The sequence below is a fragment of the Miscanthus floridulus genome, chromosome 9, assembly GCF_019320115.1.
Source record: "Miscanthus floridulus cultivar M001 chromosome 9, ASM1932011v1, whole genome shotgun sequence".
Lineage (NCBI taxonomy): Eukaryota > Viridiplantae > Streptophyta > Magnoliopsida > Poales > Poaceae > Miscanthus > Miscanthus floridulus.
This window is the reverse complement of record NC_089588.1, coordinates 10,661,901-10,679,749: the sequence shown is the minus strand read 5'-3', so window position 1 is coordinate 10,679,749 and position 17,849 is coordinate 10,661,901. Positions and strand designations below refer to the sequence as shown.

Here is a 17,849-nt window from a genome sequence, read left to right as displayed (position 1 = left end):
AGGTAGATCTACAATGCGTAAAAAATTAAGAAAATTAATTACATAAAAGTATAGACCTATAGATACAATAAAATATTTATACTAAAACATATGATATTATATGTTTACTGTGTAGCCCTAGTTAAAGCGAGTGGTTTGGTATTTTTTTTGGATTTTTCTATAATTTTGTATGATTTTCAGAATTCTCAACTGGTTTAAAAGAAAAGAAAACAAAAAAGGATGGAAAATGTGCGGCTAGGCCATAGGCTTTGGCCAAGACCACTGCGCAGCCAGCCGAGCCTGGGGCCGAATCCGAGACCCACCACAGCAGGCCCAAGCGAAAAAAGAAAAAAAAAAGGAAGTTTTGCATTAGGAACCCTAAATTTGTTTCTAAACCCGTTTAAGCCCTTCCACTATTTCTTTGTCTCTAGTATCTTTGCATCTGGAACCCCGTTATTTGTTTCTAATCCCTCCCTCACCTCCTTCTCGTTCTTTGGTCGCCAGCCAGATGACGGTCTTCCGGGCGGAGGGAGGAGGCGATGACGAGACCGAGGCGGATTAGTAGGTTGGCAAAAAAAAATTTGGTGGCGGAAATTTTGCCCCTTTAGTATTAGGTATAGATATAGGTATAGCATACTCAGTTATCTATTGTTCTAATTATTTATTCAAACTATGCTTCTTATTGATTGCCTAACTTAGTGTAATCAATTTTTCTATTACAAACACTTGTTCATTCCGTTTGCTTTCATTCGTCTCTCTCTATTCCTCCAAACGGAAAACCTTGTGACCGTGTTTATTTCTTTCCAGTCCAAAGCACATACCCCAAAGTTCACACAATTAACAATACTGGTTCTTCCAATCCTTTTCTTTAGAGATTAGAAATCTTTGTACCAGTACTTTTTCTACAACTTGCAAAGGCAATTTCTACATCTCGTCGGTTTCCTTTGTTAAAGGCAAGTCCAATAAGTATTTGGCTATAAGACAAGTCTTAAAAAAACAAACCATATAACAATAGCCTCCTTGTCTACAACTAATTTAATATATAATTCTTAGTATTCATCCATTCCGTGCTTCCTTTTCTATCCTCCCTCTCATCTGCCAAAGGCAACAATTTTTTGCGTGGGATTACGTGATTAGCTCAGCTAGAGAAGCGCCAAGGAACCTCGTTTCTCTTTTCCTTTGTCCTTTTGTTCGGCGAAACTTCTGACACGTATGGCAATGCGCCGCGGTCATTAGGCTCGCTCTAACTAGTACAAGGGGAAACTTCTGACATGTAGAAACAACACTTTTATTCGGTGGTAAGCAGCCTGCACTTGAACCATGATGTGCTTAATTATGGGACTATGGTGACTTCACTAATTAAGTCTCTAGACTGTTCCACTAAATCGGGGTACGACGTGTATGGGTGGGTTTGCAGGTACGTGCCTGTGTATGTCTAGTGTCTAAGGGTGTGTTTAGTTTAACGAGCCACTCGGTCCTAGATGATGTGGCGTATCATGAGTTCATTCCTCAAATTTAGTGGAATGACTCCATTCCTTGTACTGGTACTAATTATTAGCTTGCGAGGAATGACATGACGATACATCAATCTATTCTATTCCATAAACCAAACCAAAAAAAATAAGTAGATGATGGACCACCTTATTCCCTAAACAAGCACAAAAGATCCTCCATCTCCATCGTATGATCGCCCACATGTCTTTGTCGCTACGAAGGGCTGTGATTGGATCAAAACTCCCTGTTTAGTTTTGAGGTGCATAGCACATAGCAGGTAGCACCTCCCCCCGTAAGGGCCTGTCCGTCTGTCCTCAAAATCTTGGGATTATTGAGGGGGATGACTCGTAGGGGATTTAATTCTGCCTCAATCCCTTTTGTTTTTTTTTTTATCAAACCAACAGACCTTAAGGGGGGGGATTAAATCCATTAATAGTCAAAATCCTCTTCAATCCCTCTCCATCCACATGGTTACTGAGGCCTAATATAATCTATTTCTCTGTTACGTACTTACTTGTGAAGCATGCATGCGCACGTGTTTTGATACATGCAGATATAGTATATTAAGAAGAAGACGATTATTATTAGGTTATTATGTGCTGAAGGAGCTCTGAATGAATATAATGATGAAGTGGGCCGGGGTTCAAAGTTGAAACACGTGGGGTGCAGATCTATGAGGTTGGAAGGATTAAACAATCTCATGTCTAGATATATAAACGAGTAGATAATACCTAGATAGATACGTAATATAGAACTAGGTGATCTAGTAGCAAAAGAAAATACTATCTCTATTCCAAACTACAAATCGTTTTGATTTTTATAGATTCATATACATAATGTATATGCAGATATGTAGCGAACGACTTAAGGTTTGGAACGGAGACACTACAGGAGAAACAACCTTTAGTCCCGGTTCCCATCCCCCTTTAGCCCTGGTTTTGGGAACCGAGACTACGTAATCAGGACTAAAGGGAGAAACAGACTTTCCCGGTTCCCAACCCCCTTTAATCATGTAATCGTTACTAAATGTCTCAATTTTTAGTCTCGGCTTTATTGAGTAAAAAAAGGTGGGTTGTGGAGATTCAAACTCAAGACCTCCCACGCTTTAGTCCTTGCACGTGGTGCCATCTTAACTCCACCGTACATCTAACATAGGCAAGGTATGTTTTCCTTTTAAATTCACTCTGGAGGTACCTTTAGTCCCGGTTTTTGAGATACAACCCAGTACTAAAGATACCTTTAGTCCGGGTTCATGTCTCAAACCGAGACTAGAAATCTTAAATCGGACTAAAGCCTCCCACACTGATATGCCTTGGTGACCGTTGTAACCGGGACTAAATGATGAAATTAGTCTCGGTTTGTATTATAAACCGAGACTAAAGGTCATAGGCTTCCTTTAGTCCCGGTTGTAATTTTAATATAGGACTAAATAGTTTCTGGCGAATTGAAATGTCGTTTATCTACTTAGCGAGAGTAACAAGCAACAAGTGTGGTTTGCTTTCTGCCCTAGAGTAGAGAGAACAGGAAGGAAGAAAAGGGCCCCACTGATGGTCACTCACTGCTGTGCTGGATGGACCCCGATGGAGATATTATTTATCTGCTTCTCGGCCTTGTTCTCGGTTTCAGCTAGGCACGGGCCTCAGATCTGATGCCTTCCTTTCGCTCTTAGCGTGCTCTCATGGGCAGGGCAGGGCCATCTAGTTGCATCCTCCATATCACTGTCGTCGTGATGCATATGCTAAGAGGAGAGAATTTACGTCCGTATTGCATATGCTAGCTTGCTGCAATTATATTTGGTAAGGTTGAGCTCCCACTCCCAGCTATTAGCTGTGCTTTCATGTCTTCCTCCATGCCATAGCCATGCCCATACGGCCGGCCGGATATGATATCGCTCGCTCGCTCGCTCGCTGCACATGGCCTTCCATGGGGATGGGGATAGATAGATGTTCATCAGCAGCAGCACATACAGTAGCACTCCTCAGCTCCACTAATATATAGTTGCGGGGCCGTCGCATCGCCATCCCAATCCAAGCAATCAGCAATTATTAAGCTAGCAAGGTGCTCCAATCTGCTCCGATTCCGATCCTATATATATAGCACACCAGCAGCAGACGCCGGGCGCGGGCGGATCGGAGTAGTATCTCACCGACGACGAGCGACGAGTGCCGCCGGCAGGGCAGCCTTGCTGCTTGCTCCTGCTCCTGCTCCTGCTCCGGTCGATCCATATCCATCAGCATCCGCTCACCACCCACCGGAACAACAAGCAAGTAAACAACTAGTATCTAGCTACATCTATCAATGGCTTTCAAAGGTACGTACCTACTATATACACGTATATATATGTATACATACATACATACACTGTACATGCATACGTATATACTCTGGATTACTTTACTCCTTTTGTACATGCTATACTATACGCACTACTCTAGCTATATACTGTGTACTGATTAGTTTATTATTAATCGCTTCGTTTGCTTGTTGGTGATGCATCTATCTGAGAATTCTAGCATACCTCTAATGTAATAAATAGATAGTATTACCTCCTTCCCAAATTATAAGACGCTTGATTTTTTTTTTTTTTACCTCAAGTTTGACTACCTGTCTTATTCAAAAAATTTGTACAAACATAGTTAAATTTCAGTCATTCTTAAAGAACTTTTATTAATAAAGCAAGCTACGACAAAACAAGTGATATTTTACACAAATTTTTGAATAAGATGAGTAGTTAAACTCGGTGTCAAAAAAAAAAAGTTTTATGCATCTATCTGTAACATGATCCTTTCCCCTCCGCAAGCTGCTCTACTCTACTCCATCGGCTCTAAATTATGTCGTTTTGACTACCACACACGGTAGATATACAAAGTGGTAATTTGAAACGCCTTACAATTCACAATCGAGGGAGTAGCAATTTACTTTCAGCTCTAGCGAAGCTAGCTATACAAAACTATACTAGTTTTACGAAAGTACTCTATCCGTTCTAAATTATAGTTCATTTGACTTTTTTAATCTTAAGTTTGATCACTCGTTTTATTCAAAAAATTTGTATAAACATAGTTAAATTTAAGTCATTCTTGAAGAACTTTTGTTAATAAAGCAAGCCACAATAAAAGAAGTGATATTTTGCATAAATTTTTGAATAAGACGAGTGGTCAAACTTGGGATAAAAAAAATCAAACGAACTATGATTTGGAATGGATTTAGTACGTAATATATGAGTACTCATAGCAGAATATATACTCCTGCATGCTAACTTAATTTAGATAGATTAATAATCATAATATTGCGATATTTATTATAGATGTATTAACATTGATCGTCAGCTAGATTCATCCCCTTTTTCCCTTCAGAATATATAAATTTGGTACTACTACAGATAGCGCTAGCTAGCTTTTCTTTTGATTGGTTCTGAAAATTCTTCCTTATCCGATCCATCATCCAATATATGGACCCGGCCAGTCAGTTACGCAGCCGGCCGGCCACGCAGTCAAGCATCCACTAAATTCATTGCTTCTCACATGTGTGCGCGACTTAACTTGGATTGGAGGACATCGGCCAACTACCATCCACATATAATTACGTTCCTTTCTCTAATAATTTGTTACGGAGTACTAGTATCTACCTGAGCATGCATGTGAGTACTGCTGTCTTTCTCACATGCACCCATCTGCTTTTTTTCGTCTTTACATATGCATACATCCTTTCCATCTTTACTCTATCTTGTACAATTTGTTTGATCCTGCTGCATGCCTTTTTTTTTTCCTTAGCTTTCTCAAAAATACATCCATCAACAAGCATCTCTCTCCTTTATTTATTCTTTTTAACTAGAAAATATACTTGTGCATTGCAACCGAATACATAGCTTTGTTGCATGGACAGAGACGGATAGAGGGATGGAAAAAATTCCGACCAGCATTATTATAGTTACCTGATCGAGCTAACTTTACATATGCATACATCATGCACGCACCTGCAAATATGTGCATCCAACTGACAAACACCCAAACCTATCCAGAGAGCTAGCAACGACCTAAACATATGGTTTTTCTTTTCCATCATTAAACGCAATGCTCACATGAAAATCGTCACTACTACTAGATAGACGACATAGACCTTAATTTTACATAATCCGGACATATACATAAAAATCAAATTATTGTACCTCGTTTGTGCAAAGCCTCTCCTAGCGCTACTTTTTGCTAGACATGTGTTTGTATCATAAATAATATAGATATCTTAATGAGAAGAGAGATGGCATTAGTATTTATGAATTTTCATGTGGTGGATGAACAACACTAATTAATCTCGTGTGGTGCAGGACTTCCGCGTGACTCCCGCGGATCCCTCGAAGTCTTCAATCCAGACTCCGCTGCCGCCGCTTCAAATCAGGCGACCACCTCCCCATTCCTCCTCCCTCCTGCAGTTGCTTCCCATCCTAGCCTCGCCGGGGATGATGAGGATGCTGACGTGGGTCGGGCGACACAGAGGGCCGCCGAGTGGGGCCTTGTCCTCCAGACCGACGAGCACACCGGCCGCCCCCAGGGCGTCGTCGCCCGCCCCTCCGGCGGCTCCAACCGCACCAGCGAGAGTGGAAACTCCATCGACGAGAGGGTCGCCGCTGGTAGAGCGCTCCCCCGAGTGTCGGAGGAGCTCCGCGCCGCACTCTCTGCGTTCCAACAGACCTTCGTCGTGTCCGATGCCACCCGCCCTGGCCACCCCATCCTCTACGCCAGTGCTGGATTCTTCAACATGACTGGTTACTCCTCCAATGAGGTCGTCGGAAGGAACTGGTTCGTCGATTTCAATTCCATTTCATTCTATTCTATTCTATTCCATGCCAATCCAATTCAATTTAGTACGCACTGCACTTATGCCTCCACCATCTCTCAACTGCAGCCGCTTCCTTCAAGGTTCTGGGACCGACCCCGTAGAGATTTCGAAGATCAGGCAGGCTCTCGCAGCTGGGTCAAATTACTGTGGTCGTATTCTCAACTACAAGAAGGATGGTACACCATTCTGGAACCTCCTAACCGTTGCCCCCATCAAGGATGAGGATGGCAGGGTCCTCAAGTTCATTGGGTCAGCTTTTTCATCATATATATGTATCATCATGCCACTTTATAGTTATTATTATTACAAACCTTGGTGTGCAATGTGTCACAGGATGCAAGTGGAAGTGAGTAAGTACACAGAAGGTAGCAAGGATACAGCTCTTCGCCCAAATGGATTGCCAGAGTCACTCATCAAATATGATGGTACTATTACTACTAGTAGTCTTGCTTACTTTTCAAAAAAAAAAAGGTTTTACCTTGCTCGACTGTGAAAACAATAATATTCTTTGCAGCAAGACAGAAGGATCATGCCCGTAGCTCAGTCTCGGAGCTTCTACTTGCCCTGAAGGATCCACGGTCATTGTCAGAATCAAGAAACAATACCTTAAAAAGGAAATCACAGGAATCAGGAGATGTGCTTTCAGGTGATGAAGTACCCGGCAAGAGAAGCTCCGAAAGTGGATCCCGCCGTAACTCACGGAGTGGAACGAGAAACTCTCTACAAAAAATTAGTGAAGTGCCTGAAGGAGGGAATAAGACCAGGAAATCTGGTTTGCGTTCCTTTATGGGGTATGATAATAAACCACATGATATAATCATAGCATTTGCTTTATTTCAAAGTTTCCTTGTAGAGTCTCTATTAGTTTTGCATTTGTTCTCACATTTAATTCGTTTGTGCATGCAGTCTTATTGGTATGGGTCATGGAAATGTGGAGAAGAACATTCTAAAACCAAGGGAAGATACGCTACTTGATAGCGATGATGAGAGACCAGAAAGCTTTGATGATGATTTTAGGAGGAAAGAAATGAGAAGGGGTATAGATTTGGCTACTACGCTTGAACGTATTGAAAAGAATTTTGTCATCACTGACCCGAGGTTACCGGATAATCCAATTGTAAGACAAAAACTCGTATATCTTCTACCTTTAACATCATTGTTCTTTTCTTTCTATCAACATAGATATCAACCTTCCATTGAACTACATCATTATATTTTCGGGTGAATGTCACAGATTTTTGCATCGGATAGCTTTTTACGACTGACAGAGTATTCACGCGAAGAAATATTGGGAAGAAATTGCAGGTAAATTATGACATTAAATATTACCTAAATTCATTGCTTTCAACTGTTCATAAACTACATATTACAGTGACTAATGATTTAATGAATCCCTTCACCTATATATGCTTCCCTTGTAGGTTTCTTCAAGGGCCTGAAACTGACCGTGGGACAGTAAAGAAGATAAGAGATGCCATAGATAACCAAACAGAAATTACCGTTCAGCTGATAAATTATACAAAGAGTGGTACATACTCTTCACATGCTTCCATGTTCTTGTAAGATCATGATGCAATTTCTATACCCCAAACATTTATAATAGTACATCACTCTAGTGTTCTGTTACTGCATTAGTACTACAGGCATATAGAGGCTAATAATGTGCAAATGTTTTTTTCCTATAGTAATGAATCCAACTAAAATTTCTTGTGGTTTTGAGCAGGTAAAAAATTCTGGAACCTCTTTCACTTGCAACCTATGCGTGATCAGAAGGTACCGTAATAAGAGATATGAAACTTTTTTACCTAGATATTTGGTTTGGAACTATTTCATGTGATTTGAGAAGCATCCAATTTGATGGTTGATTAGGGTGATGTTCAATACTTCATTGGGGTTCAGTTGGATGGAACTGAGCGTGTTCGAGATGCTGCTGCAAAAGATGGTGCCATGCTGGTTTGTTTCTACCTTACTGGCGACTAGCATATATGGGCTTGGTCTCACAAATATCTGGAAAAAAATTGAGAATACAATGCCAAACAACTTTATCGTGACTTCTATGTTATAAATGCAAGCCATCCAAAGTGTAGTACTTGCAATGTTTATTAGCATTTAGCATCATCTAAGCGTCATTAAAGATTTATATCTCTTAAACCATAATGATCAACACTGGGACTCATAGAGTAGTGGTAAAGTTCCATAGATGGCATCTTTAAGGTTAGTTCTTTAATGCTCTGATGAATTCCCTCCTTAATTGACTTCTTTTGTGTTTTAGTTTGCAAAAAGTGATTTTGACAACTAAATTTTGTGTACCTTACTTTCTAAATTTCTTTGTTGGAAAACATAGTTGTCTTATGCACATTAACTTGAATTATTCATGTACCAGGTTAAGAAAACTGCGGAGAATATTGATGAGGCTGCAAAGGAACTTCCGGATGCTAATTTGGTTTGTCTAAAAAAATATTAATTTTGTATAATATGAAATTAAGTATTACTAGGCACTTCTAATAGAAATTTATGGTTATATTCAGAGACCAGAGGATCTATGGGCTAATCACTCAAAACCAGTCTTGCCAAAGCCACATATGAAGGATACCGCATCATGGAGAGCCATCCAAAAGGTATGTTATACACAGTTCACAACATAGATACTTACATGCAATTTATGAGCCCACTACATGAAAGGGAACAATCATGAGACACTTGAGAAAGCAATTGGCATGCATTCTTCCATAGAATTAGGTAGTCTATACAATATTATATGCCTAATTTGGAAACCATTGGAAACAAGCACATATGACATTTTTTTAGAAATCTCCTAGATGGTTCATGCAATTTTTTTCTTGTAGGTTCTTGAGAATGGTGAAAGCATCGATTTGAAACATTTTAGACCAGTAAGACCCTTAGGATCTGGTGACACTGGCAGGTAAGTACTTCTCTATTATAGTTTCAAGTATAGTAATGACTCATGAATCCAGTAGACATACTCCTTTCTAATTTTCATTTCCCATATACGTTTTAAATAGTAAACATGTGAGTTGTTGTTGAATTGTAGTGTCCATCTGGTGGAGTTGCTTGGCACAGGTGAATACTTTGCCATGAAAGCTATGGATAAAAGTGTCATGCTTAACCGAAACAAGGTATGAGTAACAGATTTCATCACACATGACATTTTAGTTACTTCCACCTTTAATTGTTTCTTTCTCATCTGATTTGTCTATTATACCTCTAGGTCCATAGAGCTACCGCTGAACGACAAATCTTGGATATGTTGGACCACCCATTCCTTCCAACATTGTATGCATCATTTCAGGTTTGCTGCATAATGAAACTTTGTAATATATTAATATGATGTCAGAGTTGTTAATGTTTGTTCTCCTTGATTTTATTATACTTTTGTGGATGACTATCATCTCAATGTCATATATATGTTGCAGACAAAGACACATGTATGTCTTATTACCGACTATTATGCTGGCGGGGAACTCTTTATGCTCCTCGATAGACAACCTATGAAGGTTCTAAAGGAAGACGCGGTTAGGTGGGTATTGATATTGAAATTGTTTCTTTTGCTTAGATTTAGTGAAAACTCTTTATGCTTCTCGATTGTCATTGATGTGCTACTATGATCCTTAATTTGTTTGTTGTTACATAATATAATTGGTAGTTGGATAAAGAAACCAAGAAGTATTGTTTGATGTAATTGTCCATGATTATTGTAGGTTCTATGCTGCAGAAGTGGTCACGGCACTTGAATACCTACATTGCCAAGGTAGTCATATATGCCATACCAATTATATGAATGAAATTCTCTTTGGTGGTGGTCGATAGCATGCATGTAGTGGGTAGTCAAACACAACCCAATATTCGATAACCATATTGTTTCGCTTGACCAATAGTAATTATCTGCCAACATCTCGAAAGATTGTTTTAGGTAGGCCTAGATGTTCGGTCTGACCAAACCGAACTGATCGGTTCCTCAGTCTTTTCAAAAGTTCGATCATCTAAAAATGGAGACCGATTGGTTAGTTCTAGAACTCATGACCGAGCAAGTTCAATCTCGGTTAGTTCGGTTCAGTCTCGGTCATGACCGAACTAACCGGACTAGACAAAATAGCTACTAAATAACATAATTTGTAGCAAGTTTTAGCAAAAATTTTTTCTATTTCAAGGCAAAAATAACAATACGACTTATAGATTAAACAAAGTGATAAGAGTGATGGTTGATATAAACCCATTAGAATAAATATTATATTACTAACAATAGTCTAAAGTACACATTATGTCAACACAACCCAAGCAAATTTTCGGTTAGTTCGATTACCCGAGGCACATAACTGAACTAACACTAAAATGTTCAGGTAGTATGAAATCAGGACCAAACTAGTGAGCGAAAACTTCGATCTTGGTCACTTCGATCTCGGTCTTGGTTAGTTCGGTTCGGTCTTCCTTCTTCGATCAATTATACCCAGGGATAATTTTAGATAAGAATTTAACCATTCATGAAAGTGGTAGGCTTCCTTAGAAGACAAAGGGTGGAAGGGTTCCTTGCACTTATTCATCACATTTTACTAGAGAAACTTGAGATGTTTACTATTTCTAAGCATTTGCTCCCCCTATTCTTTTTTTCTTAGGTATAATCTACAGAGACTTAAAGCCAGAGAACATTTTACTTCAAAGAGATGGGCACATTTCCCTGACAGACTTTGATTTGTCTTGCTTGACATCCTGCCGACCACAGGTAATGTCACTTCATTAATAACCTTATTGGATAGTTTCATGACTATTATTTTAACTTGTTAGTCTATTTTCTTGGTTGCATTTCATGAGTATTCTTGTTGTTTGATAGGTGTTTCTTCCAGAAGATGATAAGAAGAAAAAGAGAAGGAAGAGCAGGAGCAATCCCATATTCTTTGCTGAACCAATGCGAGCATCAAATTCTTTTGTTGGTACAGAGGAGTACATTGCACCAGTATGTATATATATGTTGTTACTTCGCTCTATTTATGTGATTTTCCCAACATTTTCATTTCTTGTCTCTATTTGACATGTGTGATAGTCATCATCATTTGTGGCATCAATCCTTGTATGCATGTTGTAGGAGATTATTACCGGAGCCGGCCATACAAGTGCTGTGGATTGGTGGGCGCTAGGTAACTAATCTTGTGCTAAAGGAAACATGTATGATACACACCACTATATAATAATGAGTATTCTCCCTATTTGTTGGATTAGGAATTCTTCTATATGAGATGTTGTATGGTTATACACCATTCAGAGGGAAGACAAGACAAAGGACCTTTGCTAATATTCTGCACAAGGATATCATATTTCCTGCGAGCATACAGGTAATAATAAAAGCATTTATTCTAGTAGGTGAGCCTTGCAGCAAGTGTTTGTGATGTATATATATGTTAATTGTAGGTGAGCCTTGCGGCAAGACAGTTGATATACCGGTTGCTACACCGGGACCCTACAAATAGGCTAGGTTCCTACGGGGGCGCCATGGAGATCAAACAACACCCCTTCTTCCGTGGCATAAACTGGGCTCTAGTTCGTGCCACCACGCCCCCAGAATTAGAGGCTCCCCTGCAAGATACATTATTGGAGGCCACAGGAGAGACACTGCCTCCTCCTGATGCAGCTCACACTGATATGTTCTAAACATGCATTGATCTATGAAGCTACATGCTAATTTGCTCAAAGGAAGCCAAAAATAAAATATTAGATGATGAAGATGCATGTTTGTCTATACATGAATGTGACATAGATAAGAACAATAATGTATGTTATGGACTAATTAATAATCTCAATCCATCTTTATGCATGCGGGTGTAATGAAAATAAGATTGTGTGTGTATATTATTTCTACGATTGCAATATGCATGTGGGTCTAAAATATCTCTCTCTAGCAAACATGTATGCCCTTGCGTTGTAACGGGAGAAAAAACCATCAAACAAACTATTTTATGGATGGTTTCATGTTGTATTCAAGAGATAGTGAGTTTCAGTTGTGTTATATGATATTGTTTATATCTAAAAATTCCTTAACACAATGTAATATATGTTCTGAAAGGATCTTTCCCTACGAGGGTTCTAGCTCCAGAAGTAGGTGAACTCAGATAAAATAGGAGACTACAAAACAATGATAGACTACCTCTTGGACCTAGTGCACGAAGGTAAACTCAAATATAAATATGTAATGTCATTCTGTTGTTAGTTTGCTGTTAAATCTTGCTGACATGCTCGCATCTAGACATTGTTGTGTCCGTAAATAGAAAAACAAAGTGAGTTCTTGGAAATATATTAATTTGTTTATAAGATGGAGTTGATTTCTTTCAATAAGTTTAGCTTGACTGGGGAAGACCCTGGGTAGACATGGAAGCCAACCAAAGCAAGTTATCATGTTCTGAAATAAGGGTAGACTAGGAGATCAAAGAGCATGCAATTGGCATTGACCTATATGAACGGTGAATCCTATAGTTGGTTATGTCAAAGTGTCAGAGTGACTTAGAGATGTAAATAAAATAAGGGCAACCATCTTTGGTGTAATTAGGAAATCAATGGCTTATAGCTACACTTAAGTGCGAGTTCATTTTGCAATAAATGTTCAACATAAACGTTTGTATCAATATCTAAAATGCTATGTTCACTTGGTGATGGTAGGCGGTTGCACACATGGACTGTGCGTAAAGTATTTTCTTTCGAGAAAATGATATGTTCGTTATTTTTTAGGCAGATGGTTAATGCGAATTCAACATGAGTGTTTGTATCAATATCTAAAGTGCCTTTATATTTTTTTTAGGGGAAGTGCCTTTATATCTGTCATAAAAATGTTTTTGTTGTGTAGATCATAACTCGTTAGATTTCATTTATGTTTTTGAAATCATCCATAATTTATGGATACCATTTGAACAATAAATGTTCTAGTAGGCTATATAATAAAATGCAAACGGTGTATATAAGTAAACTGTTTTAATTAATTAAAAAAGGTGAAGTTGTAAATTGGACAAATAGACTCGTACTTTAAAAAAAAGTTTGGTGAATTCTTTTTGTTTATATGATATATAATAAGTATAATAATAACGAAATAAAAAGCTAAAATTATTGGGCCCACCTGTCAGTCAACCTTTAGCCTACCCCGTTCCCCAACCTCTGGCGTTGTCGTGTTCATCTTCGATCTCCCTCTCCTCTCTCTCTCTTTGAGGAGATTTGAGGAGAACTGCCTGCTCCTGCTCCTGCTCCCTCCGCTCCTCCGTGCTCCCACTCGCCATCCCCAGACTTCATTTCAGGCGGGGATGGACGATTACGCCCGGGAGATGATGGAACTCAAGACGCTCGTCACCCGCACCCTTGAGAAGAAGGGTGTCCTCGCCAAGATTAGGGTTCGTACTTCCCACTTCTTCATTTCCCCAATCCCTCCATTGATCCGGTGCCTCCACCACGCCCCACGGATCTAGCTTTTCCTCCCTCTCTGGTCTGGGGATCTACACCTCCGCTTCTGCAATTTGCCAATTTCCTTCCTAAATCCGCGCATTTTTTTTTCAATTCCTAATGTGCACATTCTGAGCACCCTGGCGCTATTGGGTAGGTTCTTGTTTAGGAATATGAAAGAATGCTCACACATTGCTCAAGAAAGTTTTTTTTTTCACCTGGTCCATTTTTGTTGTTCTAGTTGCCATTACCAATTCGTGTGCTCATTTTGGTGAAACTCGTTTGGAGCATATGAGGATGCTCGCACATTGCTGAAGAAAAGACTAACCTTGTATTATTTTGTTGGTCTAGTTGTCATTACCAATTGGTGTGCTCATTCTTGGCACAGTCGTTAGGAGGAAACACGTCTGTGTTACTGGAAATCTTCTTTTTCATGTTGTGTTGTGACTATTACACCTAAACTTATCAGTGCTTTTTTTGAGATTCGACTCTGATGGTATGATGCCAGGGAATCTTACTGTAAGTGACAACAGTTTCTCTAGAGAGAGAGAGATATTTTTTTTTTTTGGGGGGGGGGGGGGGGGGGGGGGGGGGCGGGTGGACAAAAGAAACTATTTATGTGTAACATAGATAAATACAGTTAGCGCAGGTTTCTATCTTTTTATATGTTGAAAGCATGCTATGGTCCATTGAATACACATACTTCCGCCACCTTTCCTGATGATGTTTCTGGCTGCATGACTAGGCTGAGCTAAGAGCAAGCGTGTTTGAAGCCATTGAAGAGGAGGATCGGGTGGTGGAGAATGATGATGGCAGGAATCCTGCTTTGCTTGGTAGCTGTAATGACCGAGCTAAGCAACTGCATGCTTCACCTTCAGGTTTGCCTTACCCTTTGAATGTGCTGGCTAATCAGTTGTTTCAAATATGTCTGCAGAAGCCAAAGCTTTGTCTCTGATGCATTATCAAAACAAAAGAAATCAAGAGAAGCTTGTCTCTAATGCTGCTACGCATATACACCTTTTCTCTCATATACTGACCTGTAGAAATTTATACTACTGTTCTGAAATATTCGAGAAGGACAAAGGTTGATATTCTGCTGCATGATAATCTTTTCCCTGCTGGAAATTATGCCATTTTTTAGCAAGCAATTTAGGACTAAACCTGAAAGATACACATTTTTTCTCTCCTGATTGATGACTAGCATGAGTCTTTGGATTTGAATGCTTCTGCACTGGTGATAATTCAAAGAACCATTTCCATAATGTATTTTGTTGTTTTTAAGTCCGATCAAGGATATCTCAAATGTTTAAGGTTGTTGTGCTGGCCTTAAAATGATTTTCAGTACTAAGTTTAGCCATGTGTTTTGCAAGCTGCACATAACATGGAATGTTTTACATTCTAGGAATTCTGTTGCTTGCAGGTAGGTTACTAACTGCACTTGTATGCGAATACTTGGAGTGGGCGCAACTAAGTCACACAATGAAAGTTTACTTGCCAGAGTGTAACCTGGTAAGTGGTGACTGTTCCTGATATTTCATTTTTGCATTTCGGGAATCAACATCCATTAATGTTTCCCGGTTTTGTTTTTAAATCAGCCCAAGGACTTCTGTAAGAATGAACTGAAAGACTTTTCTAACAAAAGTGGAGCTGAAGGGAGCAGGAGTGCTGAAAGTGGTCCAATGCTTTTAGACGTTCTCGAAGGTTATCTGAAATATGAGGTTTATCTCTCGTGTGATCATTAGCAGAAGCAAAAATCATCCTTTTGTTTCTTTATGTTTCCCAGTAAAGACAAAAAAAGGGGGAAAGCTTTTGGGGTAATGTAGCCAATTCTTTTTTCCCCAGAAAACTGTGTAGTCCTGTATGGATCAAGGTAACAAATCTCTGGCAATAGCTGCCGCTGTAGCCAGCTATAGCTGTTTTAGGCACTACACCACTATTTGTACCCACATTCATTTTAGCCTGTTTTAGCCAGGTATTAGCCTTATGAGAACTCTGCAACTAAATGTCTATAGCCAGCTATTTGTTACAGTAGTATGGAATCCTCTTATGCATTATGTTCGCTATGTAGAAAAGGTAGTATATTGAGTTGTGAGCAATAATCCTTCATACTATTGGTGTCTTGCTTAATCAAACTGTCCAAAAAATTAGATTGTTTGCCACAACTACAATACTCATCAAGGTATTGCCTTAGAACAAAAAGTAGGTGTTCTTATTCTGGAAGCTTAAGGAGATAGGTTTATCAAGACCCAAGCATTGTCAGAATGTATAGAATGATTCTAAGAATAACCAGAATGGATAAAAATTGATATACTCTTTTCTGAGTTTGGTCAGTTGTCTTGCACTGCATGCATGGGATTTATATTTACAATGCATTGTCATTATCATTGTACTGAGATCTGCTTACATATAATTTTCCAATCTCAACTTATTGATGCAAGGCCTGTACTCAAGGTCTCCTTTTGATGGTCTGTGGTGCTTGGGGTATGAGCTGCATTTATGCTGCTTTCTGCCTATGACCTTTAGTTCACTGCACACACAAAATTTGATTTTTTTTCCCAGCTTGGCTTTCACTGTCCTTATACTTTATTAATAACAAGTTTATTTATTATTAACCTCCAAATATAGTCAATATGCTCTAGCTTAAAAGTTTTGGTTTTCTACAGCATGCTTTGGTCATCTAAATATGTTGTTTTGTTCAGAATTTGTCTCAAACAAGGATGGGCGGCAGGAGGATGATGAGTTCAGAGTCTGATCCATCGCTAAACGCTGAACATCGGAGCATGAGGAGGCCACCATCAGCGTCAGTTGGGAGCCTGCCTCCTATGGGGAGGTAAGCATGATGCCATACTGCTGTGCCGTTGTAAATATGCACAGCTATTTGTTTTTGGCATTAGATATTTGGATGTGAGTGTAACATATAGTACTTTGAAATTGCCAGGCCAATCTCTTCGTCGCAGGTATCAGGTTTGTGCACTGCTATGTAATCGTTTCAGTTTATGGTACGTAGATGTGTTGTTCCGAATTCTGAAACAAATCCACTTGGTACGTTTGCTTTCAGATCGCAGAGGGGGATCTTCAGCTTCCAATAACACAAGGAAAGATGAGTACAACTGGAGATACGATGCCGATGATATATCTGAAGAGGTGCTGCGGGCATCGGCTGCTCTAGAAAGTGTCCAGTTAGACCGGAAATCTCGGAATCTGCCAACATCTTGGAGGTAGGTGGGGATCGATTGATTAATTGCCCCTCCATCATAATGTGTGTCCAATGCAATTGCTTTTTGGCCGAGAACACTGTGATTAATGTATGGTGTGCCTTTGCAGGCATTCAGGGGATGGCGCCGAGTGACGAGCAACAAGGCTTTGGAGCTGGTTGCTTGACTGACACTGTATCCTGTAATTTGTATACCACTCATTTGTGGTGGTACGATGCTTGGATTGCTGTTATATTAGAGAAATGGTGTCTTGTAACGAACAAAACAAATCAAGTATTAAAGTTTGTTGAACTATGGGTGGACTTGATCCGATAAGATTGGCACGCCGTTTCAGTGCATCTATCGCTCATGCGCTGCCAGTCCAACAGCGTGTTTCCTTGTCATTGGCTTACTCAGATGCATGCTTCATCCAGTCCAACTGTATTGTGTAATGCATATATTAGGGTGCGCATGTAGAATTGTACTGTACAGCACTGTACTCCGTAGGAAGCAAGGGCAAAACACACTTGTCTTCATCGTTAATCATTCATTGCTGATGCTAGCTAATATATAGCACGAATTGAATTGAAGGGGCTGGGAAGACAAGCACCAAGGGCCGGGCTGAGCCTAGGAACTCTGTTGGCTGGCCAGATATGTGGATCCGCCCCTATAAAATCAATTACTATTTGGTACTGTGACTCTATTTTCGATTGAATTGAAACAACGTGCATTCAATTAGTAACTAAAATAATAGTCCACCGTTTTTTTATTTTTAAAAAGGTGTCCGGCTCGTAGCTATTCACGTGCCTGAACCTGATTACTTCTGCTGGGTTTCAACTCTAGCCTACTTCAATTTGTTTGGGACTTAAAAGGCTTTGTTGTTGTTGTTGTTGTGTCCAGCTCGTAGCTACTTAAGTG

The 17,849-nt window shown here is 39.6% G+C and overlaps 2 protein-coding genes across 4 annotated transcripts; both read left to right on the top strand.

Annotated features, from left to right (window-relative positions):
- Window positions 1–3,096: 3,096 nt before the first annotated feature.
- Window positions 3,097–12,364, top strand: LOC136483400 (phototropin-1A-like). Of its 2 annotated transcripts, XM_066480455.1 has the most exons (22): window positions 3,098–3,784; window positions 5,795–6,266; window positions 6,373–6,555; window positions 6,640–6,731; window positions 6,821–7,097; window positions 7,213–7,423; window positions 7,541–7,611; window positions 7,728–7,834; window positions 8,030–8,079; window positions 8,176–8,259; window positions 8,690–8,749; window positions 8,835–8,924; window positions 9,153–9,229; window positions 9,359–9,443; window positions 9,536–9,616; window positions 9,741–9,844; window positions 10,026–10,075; window positions 10,938–11,044; window positions 11,153–11,275; window positions 11,405–11,456; window positions 11,539–11,651; window positions 11,728–12,364. In XM_066480455.1, exons 1-22 carry the CDS (start codon window positions 3,772–3,774, stop codon window positions 11,965–11,967), a joined length of 2,742 nt encoding a protein of 913 aa, XP_066336552.1. In that variant the 5' UTR covers window positions 3,098–3,771; the 3' UTR covers window positions 11,968–12,364. The 2 variants fall into 2 exon arrangements, with proteins under 2 accessions (XP_066336553.1, XP_066336552.1); XM_066480456.1 differs by lacking the exons at window positions 11,539–11,651; window positions 11,728–12,364 and having other exon boundaries at window positions 3,097–3,784; window positions 11,363–11,456.
- A 1,050-nt stretch (window positions 12,365–13,414) lies between these two features.
- On the top strand, window positions 13,415–17,335 carry LOC136483401 (protein TONNEAU 1a-like). 2 transcript variants are annotated; one of them, XM_066480458.1, is made up of 8 exons: window positions 13,415–13,688; window positions 14,483–14,615; window positions 15,158–15,246; window positions 15,333–15,455; window positions 16,437–16,567; window positions 16,676–16,694; window positions 16,796–16,955; window positions 17,062–17,335. In XM_066480458.1, exons 1-7 carry the CDS (start codon window positions 13,602–13,604, stop codon window positions 16,904–16,906), a joined length of 693 nt encoding a protein of 230 aa, XP_066336555.1. In that variant the 5' UTR covers window positions 13,415–13,601; the 3' UTR covers window positions 16,907–16,955; window positions 17,062–17,335. The 2 variants fall into 2 exon arrangements, with proteins under 2 accessions (XP_066336555.1, XP_066336554.1); XM_066480457.1 differs by having other exon boundaries at window positions 13,428–13,688; window positions 16,676–16,701.
- The last annotated feature ends 514 nt before the right edge of the window (window positions 17,336–17,849 follow it).